Below are 14,490 nucleotides of genomic sequence, written 5' to 3'. Positions count from 1 at the left end.
TTGCTTCTCTCTCCTTGTTCTAGTGATTGGCGACAGTCTTCACATTCGGACCCCCACCGATCGCTAGGACGAGGACAGAGAGAGCGCTATGTGATTGCTTCTCTCTCCTTGTTCTAGTGATCGGCGACAGTCTTCACATTCGGACCCCCACCGATCGCTAGGACGAGGACAGAGAGAGCGCTATGTGATTGCTTCTCTCTCCTTGTTCTAGTGATTGGCGACAGTCTTCACACTCAGACCCCCACCGATCGCTAGGACGAGGACAGAGAGAGCGCTATGTGATTGCTTCTCTCTCCTTGTTCTAGTGATCGGCGACAGTCTTCACACTCAGACCCCCACCGATCGCTAGGACGAGGACAGAGAGAGCGCTATGTGATTGCTTCTCTCTCCTTGTTCTAGTGATCGGCGACAGTCTTCACACTCAGACCCCCACCGATCATGTTTTATGTCTCTCTATGACAAAGCAAAAGTGTTACCTAAACTTAGTGACCCTTTAAGCAAATCTACTGAAAAGTTTACTTGGTAATCTCTTCAAAAATTGGTACAAACATTATGATTATATAGCGCAAATGATATTTTAGGCTTGAATCCCAGATTTCCATTTTGGTGCCTGTGTTTGTGTTTTTTTTTTTTTTTGTTTTTTTTTTACATCGCAGATCGAAGTTGGTTTGGAAAGAGGGAGAAATATAAAGGAAGGACTTGTGCGTCACCTTCTTTCTAGATCCACTTTTGGCTCAAATGTTGCATTAAAAACTGCAGGTGTTCCCAGCCTTAATGTAACTCTCCGGGTTAAGAAAAATAAAATTGCGTTAACTGGGAAACTAAGAGAGCACTCGCCTCGTGCCCTCGTTTTCCTCGATTCATGAGGCATCCTGTTTAACATGACGGCCACATGTGACAGTCAGTGGCAGCAAGTCTGGTTCCTGGGACCAGGAAGAGCGGATTTTGCTGAGGAAAGTTGCCGTCAGATCCTCCTTTCCTCTTGTGTATGCATCTTTAGGCTCACACGTGGCAGATTTGCATTGTAGATTCTGCAGCCATTATTACAGTGAAATGGAACTGGATGGATTTTTTTATTTTTTTTTAAATGCCATTCACCTGTACCAGGAAAAAAAATCCATGAAAATGAGAGCACGCTGTGGATTTTCAGTTCCGCAGGATGCTTCTTCATGTGCAGACAGGCAGCTTATTTTCACCAGGGATTTCACGCTTTGCAATGCTTTGGGGTGAAAGCTGGGGCAAATCAGCAACAGATTCCACTTGTAACACAAGCAGGATTTGCCATGGGTGCACCGTCAAATCGTCAGCAGAAATGATTGGCCTAAAATATCTATACACTACAACATGTCCTTAGCGGTGCTCATCCAGAGCTTTCTGGTTCTTGTAGGTTTTTATCTGGTCACTGATGTGGCTGTCGTAATTGATGCATCGCTATAGGCCTTTGATAACTCTGGCAGCTGTATGACACCCATCATGCTCGCTCTGCACCCACATCGGCCTCTGTGATGGCCTCTAGCAGTCGGGGCTGCGAATTTCAATGGCTGCACGGCCTTGGTGCAGGATTATTCTTCCGGCTCTCTAGCTCTAGTAAGTGACCCTTCCCCTCGTTATCTGCTGTGCATGTCCCCGGCCACTTAAGGAACACACAAATGGCAGCGGCGCCGACAGTCCATGTGTGACATTCCACATCTGGAAGTCCTAGACGGCCCAAGCCTGGATTAGAAAGGATTGGAAAGGATTTGTCATCTCTCTGTCTAAACTCCAGTAACAAAATGACAAGAAGAAGGGTGAGGCGATTACTCCGAGCAAGTGCACCATGTGCATGTGGTGCTGACAATTCGGTGCAAACCTTGCGGAGCCCCATAGACCTCTGCTGCTTTATAACACAAAGAAACATTTTGATTCTTGTCGGAATCTGCTCGGCACTGCTACATCTATCGGTTTTATTGAGACGAGCACAGATTTCCTGGATTCGCGGACGCAATGTACCGGAGAAGGGCGTTCATTCCTGTCTCCATGTGTTTAGAAACGAGATTATCCGATTAAAGCTCCTAAATGACATAGTAACTCGTAAGCCGAGAAGCCAGGGCCGCGCGCGAGGAAGGCAAATATGTCCGCGTTCAGGACCATAAGGGAGAGATGTGCTGTGGCAAGAATGGGATACGGACCCGGTGCTATCTGCCGGGGAGGAAAATTGTTTCCCCAAAGGGGCTGTCCGATTTACAAGGGTAGGGGATGAGTGTCTGAGAGGCTGGATTTGTCCCCTGGGGCCCCTGCTGATCACGTGAACAGGGGCCCTGTGTTTTCCCAGTTGAATGGCGCCGCGGTCATGCTTGCGTGCTTACACCTCATTCAGCTCTATAGGACTGCTGGAGACAGCCATGTGCTTGTACTCTGCCATCTCCGGCGGTCCCTGACGTGGCAGTGTGCTCCTGTGACAAATGATCGGCAGGAGCTCCAGCAGTCCGACCCTGACCATCAGAGACTTATCTCCTATCCACAGGGTTTTTAAAGGGGGCGACGCCTTTAGGCCCCCATGCACGCAGATCCACAAAATATAGATGCGGTCCGTATTTTATTTGCGGACTCGTTATTTTCAATGGGTCCGTGGTCTGCATTTTGCAGAATGGACATACAGATGCGGAAAGCATACGGATAATCCATTCCACAAAAAGATAGACCATGTCCTATACTGGTCTGCAAAATATGAACCCATTGGTCTGGAAAAAATGCGGACGCGACACGCAGTGCATCCATATTTTGCGGTTGCGGATAGTAAAACAGATACAGTAAATGGGGCTTTAAAGGGGTTGTCTCATCGCAGACAATGGGGCTTGGTGGTGGCTGAACCAGAGTCCTCCAGCCACCACTTTGCAGGGCTCCGTTCTCGATATAGGTGCGGGTCCTAGCGATATGCCCCCATTGTCTGAGATGAGAGAACCCCGTTCAAGAGGTTGTTAAGAATTAGAAAAACATGGCTGCTTTCTTCCAGAAACAGTGCCACACCTGTCCACAGGTTGTGTGAGGTATTGCAGCTCAGCTACATTGAAGTGAATGTTAAGTTGCAGTACCACTCCCAGCCTGTGGCCAGGTGTGTCGCTGTTTTTTAACTCTCGACATCCCGTTTCAAGCAGCACATGTGTTTTATAATATATATCACTCAAAGTATGAAAGGGATTATTATTTTTTATTTTTTTTTATTATATAAAAGATTGTCTGCTCATGAATTGTGCCCCTTGGGGTATATGGACACCATAGCGGGGCTCCCCTTGTTCTGGACACTCTCCCATTATCCAGGGTGGAGAGCTGCTGCCGTTGACTTGCATTACAACTGATTTACCTTCTTGTGATGTTTTCAGGACAAGATGGATGGCTTTGTGCCCGCACACTTCCTTGGTTGGTATATCAAAGTAAGTCATGGCGAGCGCTGCTTTTGGTTTGGTCTGTTTTCATAGTCCTACGTGGCGGGATGAGGGACCATCGCCCTTTTTGGTGTCACCTTTTTCTCTAGAATTGGGTAGCCTGTCGTTGGGTGGATGTTTAGTATATCTCAGCGGTGCCTAAGTCTTCTCTCTCCGGCCTCATTCTTGTCCTCTTGTTTCTTAGACACTAGTGATACGAGACTGGTGGATGTGTATGATGATCAGCGTTATGTTCGAGTTCCTGGAGTACAGCCTGGAGCATCAGCTGCCCAATTTCAGTGAATGCTGGTGGGATCACGTAAGTTGTTAAGTTGGCCTATAATGGTAAGTGAGTGTCAGACGGTGACCTCACATGATACCTATATTACTCACAAAAAGTTAGGGATATTTGGCTTTTGGGTGAAATTTATGGAGAACGTAAAAAGTTCGCACTACACTGATATTATATCATGAAAGTCCGGCATTTAAGTAGAAGCAGCAATGGTGATTTCCTCATCTCAAACAATTTATTGAAGCAAAAGCCAACACCAGTGCTGGGTATACTGCCACAAATATGTCAGTGTCTCAATAACTTGTCATGTGGCCTTCATCAATTACAGCTTGACAATGACGTCTCCTGCTGTTCACAAGTTGACTTATTGTCTGCTAAGGCATGGCATCTCACTCTTCTTGAAGGGTGGCCCTCAGGTCATTGAGGTTTTGAGGTACAGAGTTACGAGCCTCTACATGGCAATTCAGCGGATCCCATAGGTTTTCAATGGGATTCAGGTCTGGAGAAGGTGCAGGCCACTCCATTTGAGGTACCCCAGTCTCCAACAGCCGTTCCCTAATGATGCTACCTCGAGGAGCTGGCACATTGTCGTCCATGAAGGTGAAATCAGGCCTTTGTTGTTCATGTAGAGGCACAATGACTGGATTAATGATGTTATTCGAGTAGTATGGGCTTGTCACTGTACCATTCACAAAGTGTAGGGCAGTTCTGTATTGACTAGACACACTTGCCCACACTGTAACACCACCACCACCAAAGGCTCGTCTGGTAACAACAGTGGCTGATTCATAGCGCTCTCCTTGACGTCTCCAACATCCAATTCTGGTGTCGCAATAATCAGCCAGCCAATAGTTGGTATAAAGTCAGAGAAAGGTGTGTGTCCCTGCACCACAATTATCTTCCAGCCTGAGCCCCTATGCTAAATCTGCTGCAGGTCTGGACAGTCTGTCTAAGCCAGGGGTGCACAACCTGTGGCCTGGGGGCCACATGCGGCCCTCAATACCATTCTATGCGGCCCCCAACCATCTGGTAGCAGACATGTATGTCTTTGTCTTGTGGCTGCTCACATGAATCTTTCATGTATTGTCCCATTTAGATGGGAGTACTAGAAGTGTAACTAGACATTTATAATATCTACTGTATGTTCAATATGCCATAAATATAGTATTTCACTTGATAATACCCCTTTAAAGTTTTTCGGCCCTTGGAATTGGTTCAGGTTGACAATGTGGCCCCCAAGCAGAAAAGGTTGTGCACCCCTGGTCTAAGCTTACTCAATCTATTAGTAAATCTGCCCCAGTGACTGTAGCCTTGCTTCTGTCACTGACGCCTATAGCAGCAGTCCAATCGGATCATTCACATTAGCTAGAGATACCAGAATGACAGCATTATCTTCTGTACATGGGAAGATATTACTGTTAGAAATTGGGATGCAGAGAATGCAGCTAAAAGTAAAAACTGGTTTTATAGCATTTATTCTCGATTCTGTTTCTAACAGTGATATCTAATGCTTATATTGGGCTAATACTGTCAATACCAGCTTTCAAACAAGACCAGTTGCATGCTTCTAGCTGCTACCAATCAGGAAATATCAGCACCTAAAAGAGCTCTCCCCCCTCCTCCACTTCTGCCAGAGCTCAGCTCCAGCAGAACAGTTAAAGGGGTTTTCCAGGAATTAAGAAAATTTAAATGCTTATATTTATTATAAAGTATAATATATTTATTCCCAAATACCTTTGATTAGATATAATGGCTCATTTTTTCTGGGGAACAGTCATCAGGGGAAACAAAATGGCCACATTTCCTAATCACACAGGAGGACAAGTTACTTCACAACACTGAGGTAAAGAGCTGCCTCATCCTCCTCTCTGCCCTACTGGTCAGGCATTATGATCCTGAATACAGCGGATAAGAACTTTAGCTGAATCTCTGGGGAATTTAATACAGAGAGGATGGACAGGACAGACTGTGGTAATGCAGACTGCATACAAATACCTCACAATCCTCTCGTGTCTCCTTATCTCCATTCCCCTGTATAATCCCTGATGAGCAGAGAGGAGGCTGAGGCAGCTCTTTTCCTCAGTATTGTGAAGTAACTTCTCTTCCTGTATGATTAGGACAGGTTTTGTGCGCACTAATAGGACGGCGGCCATTTTGTTTCCCCTGATGATCGCTCCCCAGACAAAATGAGCCATTATAAATAAAGTTTTTTTGGGGAATATATTTATTATAAAGTAATATTTAAGTATTTTCATTTTCTTAATTCCCGGAGAACCCCTTTAACTACTATTCCCACAGCCCGAGCTGAGCTCAGGTAAATCAGTTAGGTGGTTAAAAGGGTTGCGCCACATCAGAAAATATCATCATTTATCATGTAGAGAAAGTTAATACAAACCACTTACTAATGTATTGGGATTGTCGATATTGCCTCCTTTGCCGGCTGGATTCGTTTTTCCATCACATTATACACTGCTCGTTTCCATGGTTCCGACCACCCTGCAATCCAGCAGCGGTGGCCGTGCTTGCACACTATAGGAAAAAGCGATCTATGTGAGCTTTCACGTTCGTGGCCAGCACTTTTTCCTATAGTGTACAAGCAAGACCACCGCTGCTGGATTGCAGATTGTGATTGAAAAATCCAGCCAGCAAAGGAGGCAACATGGAGAATCACAATACATTAATAAGTGCCTTGTATTAACTTTCTGTACACGATAAATGCCATTTACTGAAGTAAGACAACCCCTTTAAGCGACCTGTTAAATGTACACTTTCACTATTCATTATATTTTTTTTTTTTAATTTTTTTTTTTTTTATACATATTTTTAGTGGATTATGGATGTACTCGTGTGTAACGGATTGGGAATCTATTGTGGGATGAAGACCTTAAAGTGGCTCTCTATGAAACCGTACAAATGGCAGGGCCTGTGGAACATTCCTACATACAGGTAAGTGCAAGCTCGGGATTGACGCAGAGCAACAAATGTGTCTGACATGATGATTGTCTGTAGACCTGATGATCCCCGGAATAGAATAAATGTCTCCATTTTATATGATTGGCACAAAGCCTTTCTCGTCTTGGCCAAAGCCGGTGATCTGGATGGTGACCTGTACTGCCGGGGGCTCATTCTGTTTTCTCCGTCTAGGGGTAAAATGAAGCGGATAGCCTTCCAGTTTACACCTTACAGCTGGGTGAAGTTTGAATGGAAGCCGGCATCAAGTCTCCAAAGATGGTTGGCAGTGTGTGGCATTATTTGTGTAGTAAGTATCATTGCACTTCGCAGGAAAGGTATGGTCACGTTTCGGGGCACCTACATGACGATATGTTTACTGTGAAACCGATTGTGGGGTTGACGGACCCCCTTTAATGCTTAAAGGTCACAAGTCCGATGTAATAATTGTACCGACCTGCTGCTGATTTGTTGGCATTGGAGTAAATTTAAGATTCTAAGGCCTCATGACCACGAACCGTATCCGTTTTGCAGTCGACAAATCGTGCATCCACAAAACATGGATCCTGGCCGTGTGCATGCCTGTAGAAATGCCTTTTTATGTCCGCAAAACAGACAAGAATAGGACATGTTCTCATTTTTGTTGCCTAGCTGCGGAACGGACATACGTACGTGGATAACGCACTGTGTGCTGTCCGCAGGGTTTGCAGCCCCAATGAAATGAATGGGACCGCATCCGAACTGCAAATACTGCGCATTGGAAGCAGACTGAACATCGGGTTGTGTGCATCAGACCTAAATGGATCAGACTTATATTAATTGCTCGATGGAGCAGACGATTGTTGTGAAGGAAACTTTCCTTCCCGACAATGTCCTGCTCGTCATTGAAGGAGACATCGCTTGTCCCCGACTGAATCATTGTTTGCCGGCAGCAAAAGCGGTTTAGACATCCTGATCTTTTGCCCGCAACCGATGATTTAGGTGACCGCTTGAAAGAACTAATTACACGATGAACAAGCATTTTGCTCGTTCATCGGGTAATCGGAGGCACCTTTAAACAGACGGATTATTCATAAGAACCCTAGTTAGCGATAATCTGTCCGAATATCTGGCAGTGTAGGGGAGCCTTTTGGCGCTGTTCTCAATCTCTCCAGATTTCTTAAAAACGTATCGCTTTATGCAACACTATTTGTCCCATCAAGATGACCGAGAAACCACAATGGGACCCATTGGTCCCCGTTGTAAGTTAAAGGGAGTCTGTCACCTACTTTAGACCGCTCATATCGCATTATAGCAGGGCTCGACAAATCCCAGGTCGCCATGGCGACCAGGAATTTGGTCCTGGCGCTTGGGTATTTGTCAGCCCGTTTTCAAAGATGCGCTCTCGGCGCGCACCATGGTTTCCTGAGCCGGCACAGTGGAGAAGGAGAGGAGTCCCTCCCTCCCCACTGTGCGCGGCTGCCGCTGACCACCAATGAGAACAGAGTAGGAGGGGAGGGACTGTGGCCACTGCGCCACCAATGAATGTCTGAATACCAATGTGCCGGCCATATCCCGACCCCTATGACTGCACGCTGTGATCCGCGCGATTAACCCCTCAGTTGAGGGGTTAATCGCGCGGATCACAGCGTCCTGTCAGAGGTTGGGTGCCGGCCGAGAATGTTTGTCTGCATTGGTGGCAGTGGGCAGTTCTGATCGGAGTCCCAGCAGTGTAATGCTGGGGCTGCGATGGTATGTTAGTGAGCAGCATTATACTCGCGTGCGCTGTGGCCGCCGGGCGCTCCTTCTGTCTGTGCGGCTCATTGCTAATGCTTATAGCATTAGCAATGCGCCGCACAGACCTATGAGAAGAAGGAGCTCCCGGCGATCATGGCGCACATGAGTATAATGCTGCTCACTAACATACCATCGCAGCCAGGACTTAAGTAGCGTCCTGGCTACCATGGTAACCGATCGGAGCCCCAGCGTTACACTGCTGGGACTCCGATCGGAACTGCCCACTGCCACCAATGATGGGGGGGAGGGGGACCCTGTGGCCACTGCCACCAATGATTAATACTGGGGAGGCAGGGGGGGGGGGGGGGGTTGTTACCAGAGGGGGCTGATCAGCCCCTCCCCCCCCCTCTCCCTCTGATCAGAGGGAGAGGGGGGGAGGGGCTGATCAGAGGCTTCGGGGCTCATGATAGGCTGGCTGCCATGGTCAGCAGGGAGAGTGTAAAGTCCTATTCACCCTAATAGAGCTCTATTAGGGTGAATATGACAAGGGTTTTAGCCCTTAAGGAGGCTAATGGTTATTAAATAAAAAGTAAAAAAAATAAAAATTTTAACCACCTCAGCCCCCAGTGCTTAAACACCCTGAAAGACCAGGCCACTTTTTACACTTCTGACCTACACTACTTTCACCGTTTATTGCTCGGTCATGCAACTTACCACCCAAATGAATTTTACCTCCTTTTCTTCTCACTAATAGAGCTTTCATTTGGTGGTATTTCATTGCTGCTGACATTTTTACTTTTTTTGTTATTAATCGAAATTTAACGATTTTTTTGCAAAAAAATGACATTTTTCACTTTCAGTTGTAAAATTTTGCAAAAAAAAACGACATCCATATAGAAATTTTGCTCTAAATTTATAGTTCTACATGTCTTTGATAAAAAAAAAATGTTTGGGTAGAAAAAAAATGGTTTGGGTAAAAGTTATAGCGTTTACAAACTATGGTACAAAAATGTGAATTTCCGCTTTTTGCAGCAGCTCTGACTTTCTGAGCACCTGTCATGTTTCCTGAGGTTCTACAATGGCCAGACAGTACAAACACCCCACAAATGACCCCATTTCTGAAAGTACACACCCTAAGGTATTCGCTGATGGGCATAGTGAGTTCATAGAACTTTTTATTTTTTGTCACAAGTTAGCGGAAAATGATGATTTTTTTTTTTTTTTTTTTTTTTTCTTACAAAGTCTCATATTCCACTAACTTGTGACAAAAAATAAAAAGTTCTATGAACTCACTATGCCCATCAGCGAATACCTTGGGGTCTCTTCTTTCCAAAATGGGGTCACTTGTGGGGTAGTTATACTGCCCTGGCATTCTAGGGGCCCAAATGTGTGGTAAGGAGTTTGAAATCAAATTCAGTAAAAAATGACCTGTGAAATCCGAAAGGTGCTCTTTGGAATATGGGCCCCTTTGCCCACCTAGGCTGCAAAAAAGTGTCACACATCTGGTATCCCCGTACTCAGGAGAAGTTGAGGAATGTGTTTTGGGGTGTCTTTTTACATATACCCATGCTGGGTGAGATAAATATCTTGGTCAAATGACAACTTTGTATAAAAAAATGGGAAAAGTTGTCTTTTGCCAAGATATTTCTCTCACCCAGCATGGGTATATATAAAATGACACCCCAAAACACATTCCCCACCTTCTCTTGAGTACGGAGATACCAGATGTGTGACACTTTTTTGCAGCCTAGGTGGGCAAAGGGGCCCATATTCCAAAGAGCACCTTTCGGATTTCACTTGTCATTTTTTACTGAATTTGATTTCAAACTCCTTACCACACATTTGGGCCCCTAGAATGCCAGGGCAGTATAACTACCCCACAAGTGACCCCATTTTGGAAAGAAGAGACCCCAAGGTATTCGCTGATGGGCATAGTGAGTTCATGGAAGTTTTTATTTTTTGTCACAAGTTAGTGGAATATGAGACTTTGTATAAAAAAAAAAAAAAAAAAAAAAAAAAAATCAGCATTTTCCACTAACTTGTGACAAAAAATAAAAAATTCTAGGAACTCGCCATGCCCCTCACGGAATACCTTGGGGTGTCTTCTTTCCAAAATGGGGTCACTTGTGTGGTAGTTATACTGCCCTGGCATTTTCCAGGGGCCCTAATGTGTGTTAGGTAGGTAAATGACCTGTGAAATCCTAAAGGTGCTCTTTGGAATATGGGCCCCTTTGCCCACCTAGGCTGCAAAAAAGTGTCACACATGTGGTATCGCCGTATTCAGGAGAAGTTGGGGAATGTGTTTTGGGGTGTCATTTTACATATACCCTTGCTGGGTGAGAGAAATATCTTGGCAAAAGACAACTTTTCCCATTTTTTTATACAAAGTTGGCATTTGACCAAGATATTTCTCTCACCCAGCATGGGTATATGTAAAATGACACCCCAAAACACATTCCCCAACTTCTCCTGAGTACGGCGATACCACATGTGTGACACTTTTTTGCAGCCTAGATGCGCAAAGGGGCCCACATTCATTTTATGAGGGCATTTTTAGACATTTGGATACCAGACTTCTTCTCACGCTTTGGGGCCCCTAGAATGCCAGGGCAGTATAAATACCCCACATGTGACCCCATTTTGGAAAGAAGACACCCCAAGGTATTCAATGAGGGGCATGGCGAGTTCATAGAAATTTTTTTTTTTTGGCACAAGTTAGCGGAAATTGATATTTTTTATTTTTTTCTCACAAAGTCTCCCGTTCCGCTAACTTGGGACAAAAATTTCAATCTTTCATGGACTCAATATGCCCCTCACGGAATACCTGGGGGTGTCTTCTTTCCGAAATGGGGTCACATGTGGCGTATTTATACTGCCCTGGCATTCTAGGGGCCCTAAAGCGTGAGAAGAAGTCTGGAATATACATGTCTAAAAAATTTTACGCATTTGGATTCCGTGAGGGGTATGGTGAGTTCATGTGAGATTTTATTTTTTGACACAAGTTAGTGGAATATGAGACTTTGTAAGAAAAATAAATAAAAATTCCGCTAACTTGGGCCAAAAAAATGTCTGAATGGAGCCTTACAGAGGGGTGATCAATGACAGGGGGGTGATCAATGACAGGGGGGGGTGATCAATGACAGGGGGTTGATCAATGACAGGGGGGTGATCAATGACAGGGGGGTGATCAGGGAGTCTATATGGGGTGATCACCACAGTCATTGATCACGCCCCTGTAAGGCTTCATTCAGACGTCCGGATGCGTTTTGCGGATCCGATCCATCTATCAGTGCATCCGTAAAAATCATGCGGACATCTGAATGGAGCTTTACAGGGGGGTAATCAATGACAGGGGGGTGATCAGGGAGTCTATATGGGGTGATCACCACAGTCATTGATCATGCCCCTGTAAGGCTTCATTCAGACGTCCGGATGCGTTTTGCGGATCCGATCCATCTATCAGTGGATCCGTAAAAATCATGCGGACGTCTGAATGGAGCTTTACAGGGGGGTGATCAATGACAGGGGTGTAATCAATGACAGGGGGGTGATCAGGGAGTCTATATGGGGTGATCACCACAGTCATTGATCACGCCCCTGTAAGGCTTCATTCAGACGTCCGGATGCGTTTTGCGGATCCGATCCATCTATCAGTGCATCCGTAAAAATCATGCGGACATCTGAATGGAGCTTTACAGGGGGGTAATCAATGACAGGGGGGTGATCAGGGAGTCTATATGGGGTGATCACCACAGTCATTGATCATGCCCCTGTAAGGCTTCATTCAGACGTCCGGATGCGTTTTGCGGATCCGATCCATCTATCAGTGGATCCGTAAAAATCATGCGGACGTCTGAATGGAGCTTTACAGGGGGGTGATCAATGACAGGGGTGTAATCAATGACAGGGGGGTGATCAGGGAGTCTATATGGGGTGATCACCACAGTCATTGATCACGCCCCTGTAAGGCTTCATTCAGACGTCCGGATGCGTTTTGCGGATCCGATCCATCTATCAGTGCATCCGTAAAAATCATGCGGACATCTGAATGGAGCTTTACAGGGGGGTGATCAATGACAGGGGTGTAATCAATGACAGGGGGGTGATCAGGGAGTCTATATGGGGTGATCACCACAGTCATTGATCACGCCCCTGTAAGGCTTCATTCAGACGTCCGGATGCGTTTTGCGGATCCGATCCATCTATCAGTGCATCCGTAAAAATCATGCGGACATCTGAATGGAGCTTTACAGGGGGGTGATCAATGACAGGGGGGTGATCAGGGAGTCTATATGGGGTGATAACCACAGTCATTGATCACGCCCCTGTAAGGCTTCATTCAGACGCCCGTATGCGTTTTGCGGATCCGATCCATCCATCAGTGGATCCGTAAAAATCATGCGGACATCTGAATGGAGCTTTACAGGGGGTTGATCAATGACAGGGGTGTAATCAATGACAGGGGGGTGATCAGGGAGTCTATATGGGGTGATCAGGGGCTAATAAGGGGTTAATAAGTGACGGGGGGGGGGTGTAGTGTAGTGTAGTGGTGCTTGGTGGGACTTTACTGAGCTACCTGTGTCCTCTGGTGGTCGATCCAAACAAAGGGGACCACCAGAGGACCAGGTAGCAGGTATATTAGACGCTGTTATCAAAACAGCGTCTAATATACCTGTTAGGGGTTAAAAAAAACACATCTCCAGCCTGCCAGCGAACGATCGCCGCTGGCAGGCTGGAGATCAACTCTCTTACCTTCCGTTCCTGTGAGCGCGCGCGCCTGTGTGCGCGCGTTCACAGGAAATCTCGCGTCTCGCGAGAGGACGCACCGGCGCGTCCACCCAGAAGAGCAGGGCCGCCGCAAAGACGCAATCCTGCGTACGGCGGTCCTGAGGTGGTTAAACCCCCCCCAAATATAGAAAACAATATATTGCAATATATATCTCACATGCTTAAAATTATATCGCAATATAGATTTTATGATGCGGCTCCGCCTGGCTCCTAACTTTTTTAGTTGGCTCCTAGATTCCAAGGAAATTTGTCAAGCCCTGCATTATAGCACAGTTGCCCAACATAAAAATAGTACCTTTGTTGTGTCTGTCCCACGTCCAGAAGCTGGGGGGGAAAAATCTATAACGATATGCAAATTAGGTCCTGCAAGTGCCCAGGCCGCTGTCCGGTGTGTTCCTTGTAGTCCTCTGGCCTGCCCTCCTCTCCTACTTCATCCTCCTTTTCTGGCTTGGAGATCTTGCCCGAGCATCGGTTACCGCCGGCCCACGCATGTGCCCTGCTCTGCCCCTATGAACATAGGCACCGATCTTAACAGTGCGCATGCACGTGACTGGTGCTCGTGTGAGATCTCCAAATCAGAGGAGGAGGAGGGCGGGCGGGCCAGAGGACTGCAAGGGGAGCGGTTATGTGGGCACATTGGAGAGGGGCCTGGACATTTGCGGCTTTAACGCAGCCCCTGGGCACTTGCCAGGACCTAATGTGCATATCTTTTATAATGTGTTTCTTTATTGGGACCGAGACAATAAAGTTAATATTTGAATGTTGGTCAAACGTGCTAGAACGTGATATGAGCGGTCTAAAGTAGGTGACAGGCTCCCTTTATTGATGTTGCACATGTAAAAGACAAACGGACGGCACTCACCGATGCTTGCTGAAACAACTTTATTGATGTGCTGTGGCTTCTGATATGAACAGTAGCGTCCGCCATACCGCAGGTCACATGACGATCATACAGCATCATAGGCAGAGTAGATTCTGAAAGTTCGGGTCGTTAAACTCAGTCGGGCTTGGAATGGCGGCCGTAATACGGACACTAAGGTGGCCTTCATAATCGGCCCTTTTTGAATTGGGCGGCGCAGTTTACTTGAGTTAATGTCTGATAGGAGGGCGGAGCCTGACCGCGCTGGATGGTGGAAGCTCGAGAGTAGCGCTCCCGCCACCAAGCCTTTATTAAGCCTGATATCAAGCACACTAACCCACCGGGATGGTCAAAATCCAACCGAAGAACTCCCTGGGATGCACTGTGTCTACTTTGCAAGACTCCCATCTCCAGAAAGACATGGAGAAGTTTGTTGACAGCCACTTCAGCAGGCTGGGCGCGCTCCTAAGATGGCGCCCCGGCTG

General features: G+C 46.4%; 1 protein-coding gene across 1 annotated transcript in view; it reads left to right on the top strand.

Moving 5' to 3' along the window:
• PTDSS2 (phosphatidylserine synthase 2) overlaps window positions 1-14,490 on the top strand; it is a 78,406-nt gene that overhangs the window by 54,570 nt on the left and 9,346 nt on the right. Inside the window, exons 6-9 of the mRNA XM_040409875.1 lie at window positions 3,360-3,410; window positions 3,607-3,720; window positions 6,521-6,639; window positions 6,838-6,952. Coding sequence (XP_040265809.1) covers window positions 3,360-3,410; window positions 3,607-3,720; window positions 6,521-6,639; window positions 6,838-6,952 — 399 coding nt within the window. The remainder of the gene's footprint in view (window positions 1-3,359; window positions 3,411-3,606; window positions 3,721-6,520; window positions 6,640-6,837; window positions 6,953-14,490) is intronic.

Source organism: Bufo bufo, chromosome 10 (assembly GCF_905171765.1).
Source record: "Bufo bufo chromosome 10, aBufBuf1.1, whole genome shotgun sequence".
Classification (NCBI taxonomy): domain Eukaryota; kingdom Metazoa; phylum Chordata; class Amphibia; order Anura; family Bufonidae; genus Bufo; species Bufo bufo.
Note: the sequence above shows the minus strand (reverse complement) of the source record. Positions and strands in the feature narration are given on the sequence as shown.